Source organism: Pomacea canaliculata, linkage group LG4, assembly GCF_003073045.1.
Source record: "Pomacea canaliculata isolate SZHN2017 linkage group LG4, ASM307304v1, whole genome shotgun sequence".
Taxonomy (NCBI): Eukaryota; Metazoa; Mollusca; class Gastropoda; order Architaenioglossa; family Ampullariidae; genus Pomacea; species Pomacea canaliculata.
In genome coordinates, this window is record NC_037593.1 from 11,927,653 (window position 1) to 11,935,176 (window position 7,524).

The 7,524-nt window shown below is 37.3% G+C and overlaps 1 protein-coding gene across 1 annotated transcript; it reads left to right on the forward strand.

The window, feature by feature from the left end:
• Positions 1-262: 262 nt before the first annotated feature.
• LOC112562947 (pyrroline-5-carboxylate reductase 3-like) lies at positions 263-7,298 on the forward strand. The gene is made up of 6 exons (XM_025236574.1): positions 263-461; positions 1,261-1,325; positions 1,602-1,781; positions 2,233-2,445; positions 2,914-3,006; positions 5,181-7,298. The coding sequence occupies exons 1-6, from the start codon at positions 359-361 to the stop codon at positions 5,361-5,363; spliced, it is 837 nt and encodes a 278-aa protein (XP_025092359.1). The 5' UTR covers positions 263-358; the 3' UTR covers positions 5,364-7,298.
• The last annotated feature ends 226 nt before the right edge of the window (positions 7,299-7,524 follow it).

The window sequence follows — 7,524 nt, forward strand, 5'->3', positions numbered from 1 at the left end:
TGGAATTACAGCAATTATCTCGAGGTTATTTTATAGACTGACGCTCCTCTATATTGTAGATGCTGATTATCTAATTACTGACAATTGATTTTGGCACTAGTCTGCCGACAGTCTTTTGATCAAGTACACGTTTGCGTTAGATATACAGCGACACTTACGTGGACATCAGAATCATTTTAATTCGTATTCCTTTGCATAGCAAACACGTAGCGTGTCAATCAAGTTCAAGAATATTCGCCCAATCAGAAGTCAGTTTTTTCCACGCATGCGCAAGTTTTTCGGCGTGCGCTCGACACGAGATTGCAGAAAGTGACCGACGCCGGACAAAACAGATACATTTTCTAGTATTAATTTCACCATGGCATCAACATCAGAAACATGCTGTACAACGGATCTTAAAGTCGGCTTTATGGGAGCCGGCAGGATGGCCTATGCTATCACCCGTGGAATCGTCAATGCAGGTAGACTTGGCTTCCACGCTGTCGACGCCAACGTTGCGTGTGTTGTCCGCTTTTTGTCGAAACCTTGTCAAGCATTCACCGAAGACCATTGTTTACATTCTTCAACAAAATTGTAAATCAGATAACGCATAAATTTCTAGCAGAAATATAGAGTAAAACATCTCGTTTGTATAGGGAGATAAAGAAAATTAAGCAGAAATTATGAAAAAAATAATACAGATGTAAAAGCAATAAGCTAGCAGTAAAGGTGACATAAAAGAACCTATTTGTGAGCATCTTCAAAAACAGTATATTTTCCTAAAGGCGTTGGATTTCTCGCCTGCAATTTTCTGTGAGTGTATTTATTATACATGGTACAATTTAAAATATGATGATGCAATAATATAATTGACAGATTTAGGTTGTAAGAAATGTTTAGAAATACAGTACAACCGAAAACAGCTATCCACCCAAACCCTTTAATATTAAGTAGGCTGAGAAACAGACATGTGGGCCAGCACAAGAAATATTAGAGAAAAACATTAAATGATTCAGGCACCACCTCACCCTGTCTGTGATAAAGAATGGGGGAATATGCTTAGTGTAATTAATCTAATTTTAAAAGGCTGGCTCCAAAGACTTAACAGATTAATTTTTAATGCTTTATAATTTATAACCCTTGCCATATGCAGATTAAGAATATCTATACACAGGTGAACAGTAACCCTCACCACAAAAAAAATGTGTCAAAAAATATACATATATGCAGAAGTAATTTCAAGTAAACAATTTTATCAGGAAACTTTGCTTTGGCTTTTAGGTCTGGTCAGACCATCAAACATCATTGTCAGTGATCCAAGTCCACTTATGAAGAATGAGTTTGAGGTAGTTGGCAGTACACTTTTGAAGCTTCCAGTAATTCTAGGTTTAAACTGTTATGAAATTTCAATATTGTTATTGGTTTTTTTTCCTCTTATTTTTTTTATTTTTTCAATTCTCTGACCTAATACTTGATCAAAGCTCAAGAAGACTGTATTGTCATCATTGTAATATTAAAATGTGTATGTATATAGATAGAGTAGCTGCAGTCCATTTTGTTTTGCATGATTCCTTCTATTGAGCACAGTTAAGATTTATATTTCTTATTTATCTTATTTAAAGGAACTTGGAGTGGCCTTCACAGATGACAACAAAGAAGTAGTTGCTCGCAGCCAGTTGATTGTACTTTCAGTCAAACCAAACATGGTGAAACCAGTCCTTCAAGAAGTATCGTCACTCATTTCAAAAGACAATATTATTGTCTCTATTGCAGCTGGAATCAAGTTAGCTACAATAGAAGAGGTATACATTTGACATAGATCTTTTAAAATACACCTACTCTGTATATTTGAGCATATGAACAAAATTAAATGCTGCTGTTATATATTTTTAACATCCAATGAATTGTTGGTTATGCAACTGTTTAGATAAATTAAATGAACTGAAAACACTTAATAAACTGCTGTGTGGTTGATAGTAAAGTAACAAATCTGAAAGTAGACAACATTTGGATATTAAATGTCTTTAAATGTCAGAAGTTCTGTGGTCAGTTTGAAACTTCCTCAACTAAGAAACAGAAAAATGTCCTTATACCCAGAAGCAAATAAAGCAGTAAAAGGCGGCTTTGCCCTCTGTGTATTGAACTGTATACATAGTCACTTACAATTCACCACCCATATGGCCACCAGGGCAAGGGATCTTCTTCTATTTTGCATCAATGTTCTTAAGCATCTTGCTTTTGTGTATCTTCTAGCTTTTACCGTCTGGCACCCGTGTTGTGCGAGTCATGCCTAATACACCAGTGCTAGTGCAAGCTGGTGCCGCTGTTCTGGCACCAGGATCTGCGGCAAACCCTCGAGATGCGCAGCTGGTGGCTCAGCTGCTTAGCAGTGTTGGAATTTGTGAACAGGCCAGTGAAAAGCTGCTGGATGCAGTCACTGGACTAAGTGGCAGTGGACCCGCCTATGTGAGTCTTCACACATTTATGATACACACATGTGTGCACACACACACAAAGTAGCACTGGCACAGCACACATTCATAACACACACTAAAGTGATCAGCACAATGCAGATTCACCACACAAGAATTTACAGAATATGTGCACAACATATATATTAAGTACCTGTGAGGCATATACATCATATTTCATATATTATTTTGCTGTATAAATATTAATGTTCGCACAGTTGTATAGGCTTACACATGTATGTGCTTGCTCTCTCTTCTCTTTTCTCTCTCTCTCACACATACACACAAAGCCATGTAGACTACCTAAAGAATGAAGGTTTAGAGTGAATGTGACTTGCAGGCATCTTGTATGTGCCACCCCCTACATCACACGTACTACGCTTCAAAAAGTTTGTGAAAATTTTTTTATTACTTGGCAGTACCAGGCTTCCATGATAAAAGATACATGATCGTTGTTCTGCAGGCTTTCGCAGCAATTGAGGCTATGGCTGATGGAGGAGTGAAGATGGGGCTGCCCCGTGATTTGGCCATGAAACTTGCTGCCCAGACTATGCTGGTGAGTTTTTATCCCCCCCCCCCTCCTCAAGTTTCCTAAGTATGAGAATAAGAGTGTCCATGTGTAGAAATGCATAAAATCAGTGATAATCCCGGTGTATACATATTGAAACATTATGAGTTTTTTCTTCCCTTGTTGTATACTAAGCCCATAATTACAGCAGATTATACAGATTAAATTTGGTAAAAAATCTATAAAAGCTCAGTTTCTTGCCTATCACCATGATAAAATAATGTTAGTTATTTCAGTAAGGGCTAAATCAAGCTATGTAAGGTTTGTTCTTGCAAGAATTTAGCATTCACTTTGGCACATTGTGTTTACCAGCTATCTTTCTCTTTCACCTTCACCTTTTTCCATGTCCTTTCTGTTCTTCCTGGTCACTCAACTCACATTTAGGTCTGAAGGCCCAAGTTCATGGTGGTTGATGAAAATGTATTTTCAGATCAATAGGACAATTGTGAGGCTTGAAAACTGCTGATTATGGGGTTTAAAATATTGCCACAAATGACTTCCATAGCTGAAAAAGAAAGTGTTTTCAAACAGCAAAGAAATGCATTGAAATAATTTGTAAAAGATTGTTTAACTGACTGTTCGTGCTGTAACATTTCAGCTTGACATCTCTTCTCATTACTTGTTGTGTACACTTTAAAAAAACTTTTTTTCTTCTCCCATAAACTGAGTAAACTGATGGTACCAAGTGTGTAATTTTTATAGTCTAGTAACAATTTTTTTTTTTGTTCAAACATGTGGTACTTTAGCATTTGGAAAAGTATTTTTGCTTTCTTGAATTTGGTATAACAAGGTGTAGTCAACAGTTACACATTTTTTAAGAAAACTATTTAGAGGAAATGTTCCTGCTTCAGGCTATTCCCATTCTCAAGTTTTCATTGAATTGCATCATGTGAAAGAAAGCTGCTGGGATCCCCCCCCCCCCAAAAAAAAAAAAATAAAAAAAAATGTGTGTCTGAATCCCTGTTGCATTCTGATTTCATCATCCAACAGATTTTAGTGATTTTTCATCTTCTATAAGCTGTACTTACTTCATTCCCTTCTTGATAAGTATTTCATGTTGAATCACGTACACAATTTTGACTCTGCCCTCTATAAAGGAAAAAAGGTTGGCTTGAAAAAATCTCTTTATTAGGGAAGCTCATTCACTTCAAAGAATAAAGGTCCATTAAACATTTTGGTGCAGATGGTTGTACCAAAACATTGCTCTCCATTCTTTCAGATCGCTGTTAATTATTTAGAGGTTAGTGCGTTCATTAGTATACTTTGTGACTGTAGTATATATATATATCTTTTGCTGGAGATTTAAACTATTAGGTTTAGCCATGACGATGCGCCTTGCAGTAACCGATTTACGCCAAGATGGGTAGGCCAATATAGACTGTATACGCCGTGAAGTCTGTCATTCCAAGCAAGCAGATCAGCAGACGAGCTTTGCAGTGTTCGGTGGATGGGTGGGGAAGACTGTGGGAGGGTTTTTAAATCTGCTTAATCCACGTGCATGATGCAATCGTTCGTAGTGGCCGCACCTTGCTAACACCTGACCGACCTCCACCCCCCTTTCTGCCCCTCCCCCACCCAGGTCGCTGTCTCACTTTACACGTGCGAAACAAGACACGAACGCGCGTTTTCGACGCCAGTCATGTCAAAGGTCGCTCAGTGGCTTGTCTGTCATTCGTGATTGACGGCGTCCGGGGGGGTAAAGGGTGATACATGCAACACATGTCAAGGTGAACGACTTTAAAAATCACACCCAAATGAAATGCAGGGTTAAAACACATCTTGTTGCTGCGTAATTTAACTTTAAAATTCATTTAAAGTCTTTCAATAACTTTGACGAGCATATGATCTGGTAAAATATTTCTTGACTAAAATTGCCAGCGTGGCAAATCCGTTTCACTTGGGGCCGCTAACTGCCTGGTTAAAAACGTAGCAGTCAGCTAACTGCATGCTTGGAGTTAACCATCCAGCTAGCGGATTGTGCACACGGCACATTTAAAATTTCTGGCGCGACGTACCCTTGCAGTCCCCCACACCCCAGTTCCTCAAGTTTCCTCCGCCTTTATCCCAGTCCTCTTGTTTCAATACAAATTTGTATGTGTGTGTGTTTTACGTTTTGTCATCGAACAACATCAGTAACAGATGATGATAATTCTGCGTTTTAGGGAGCAGCAAAAATGGTGGTGGAAACGGGCCGACATCCGGGGCAGCTGAAAGATGAGGTCTGTTCGCCAGGAGGAACCACAATCACAGCGATGCATGTGCTGGAGAAGAACGGGTTTCGAGCTTCACTGATCGATGCCGTGGAAGCAGCAACAAAGCGTGCAGAAGAACTGGGGCAGCAATAATCCATACCTCATTTTTTGAGGCTAATCTCTTTTTGGTGCATTATGCATGCTGTCGCACTGCAGTTTTATATTTTCACGAACATTGAAGAAAAAAAGAAAACTGCATCAAGAAATAATAGAATCACTTAAGTGCATTTTGCATATAGCATTTCATGACATTGAACGTCTCATTTGATGTTTATAATGGCTTGCTGTCTCTAAGATTAACAATACTCTTGTGTCATTGAAAAATAGCTTTTGTTTTTTCTCCAAAGTTGCTTTGCTCACTTAATATTTGTTTAAATGTAAACTTTTGTCTCAAAGAGATTCATCTTTGATAGAAATATTTTATAAACCATTCTGTTACTGTGCCATTTTGCTAGTCAAGTGATTAAGCTGAGGTTGCAGAAGTACTTTTGGACCCAACGTTGCTAATAGAATCTTCTGATATTCTTTTAAACCCACTTATCACAAGAGTTAATGAATTTGTGATGTGCATAAAAATCATTTTTGTAGACATTTTACTTCACACACCACTCAGGATCAATGTCCAATCTCATTGTTGCTGGAAGCTATTGATACTGTGGGACTGTACATAAAGTTTGTGCATATATGATCATGAATGCATGTTTCCTTAGAGTCTCATGCCTATCATTCCCCCCTTTCTAAATAAATAATCTGATTGTATACACGCCAGTACAGCAAGAATAATCACACCAAGTCAACTGATGTTTTGACTTTATAATTTTCCTCCACTTCCTGTAATGTGAAAATGAGTATGATACCTGTAGCAGTGGGTCATGACCACTGCACAGAATTCAGTCATGTTCTTTGTCAGACACTGAAATAAGCCACAACAGTGATCAGTTTGTGTCATTTACTTTTAATTAACATGTGTCTTCTCTTATGACATTTTAGTAGCCTGCTAAGATATTTAGTCCCACCCATTGAGTTCTATAATAGAAATGAAGAATACAGTATTAGATATTTTGTTAGATGAAAACTGTGTTTTTTTAAAAATGTTACTTTTTTGGTTGCTTCTGGTGAAGTCTTGTACTTCTTTCATAGCCAATATGCATAATCTTACTTTTGTGATTTTCATTTTATAAGTGTGTGGGTGGTGCATGTTCATTACTTTATGAGGTTAGTATTTGAAAGGATGGTTGGGTTAGGTTTAATGTGAAGGTTAATAATTTGAAAATGTTGTCAGACCATGGCTAGTTGTTGATCTCTGGTGCTTTTCTTGACAATTTTTTTATAATTCATTTTTATGAATTTTTGGATCACTTTCTGAATTACAGGATTTTTTGTTATTAAACTTTTTTCAGCAGGGTATTTGTGGAACATGCTTTGAATAATAATCTATTATTCCTCGTTTAGAATAATCAGGATTAAAATCTATATTCAGATTGTAAAATGTTTAGGGAGAATCCATTAGTCTAAACTGAAAATGACACATGCAGAGCAAAGATGACTTTTTTGGTCCGACTTCGATATTCCCTGCCCATTATAGATGAGAAAAACGAAGTACAATTATTTTCATTGTGTGGAACTTAAGAGACTAGTAATGTAGACCAAGATTTTTTGCTTTTGAGTCTCTTTCCTCAGTTCTGCATTTTACTGGGTTTCTTTTTTAAACCCATGCCATTGATGATCTAATTAGAAAAGTGTTGCTGGGACCAGTTTACTATTTTGCCGTGTGCACCTTATTGTTGTTCATTACTCATAAAATTTTAGATTATAAGTTAATGTATTCACTGAAGTAAAAAACAGTCTGAACTTATATTTACGAAAGCTGTGCTTGTTTTTGGTAAGGTGAAGCAGTAAAATTATTGAATAAAGATAAAAATATTTCCTCTCAAATGTGGAGTGACATTTTGATACACTGTATTTGATGCTTTTCTTATGTTGGCTTTAGAGCAATTGGTAATGCATTAAAAAAATGTAAGAGATGAACTCATCCATTTACAGCTGTCTGTATAAAGACTCATCCGACAGGTGGGATGCTCACAAAGTAAATCAGTTTTCTGTATTTTAATAGGGCGGTCCGGTGGCGTAACAGTTACACCTGTTACCAATACAGTAAAGGTTGGCTGTCCTGGGTTCAGCTCTTGTCTCGGGCAGGTTCTTTCTCTGCAAATGGCATCTGTTTACAGGGCTGGCTGCCTGCTGTGATATAGCC

Excerpts from the sequence above, each read along its gene's own strand:
- LOC112562947 (XM_025236574.1), top strand. The coding sequence starts at position 359 with ATGGCATCAACATCAGAAACATGCTGTACAACGGATCTTAAAGTCGGC. Across the intron at positions 462-1,260 it reads CCGTGGAATCGTCAATGCAG|GTCTGGTCAGACCATCAAAC; the intron begins GTAGACTTGGCT and ends TTTGGCTTTTAG. Across the intron at positions 1,782-2,232 it reads AGTTAGCTACAATAGAAGAG|CTTTTACCGTCTGGCACCCG; the intron begins GTATACATTTGA and ends TGTATCTTCTAG.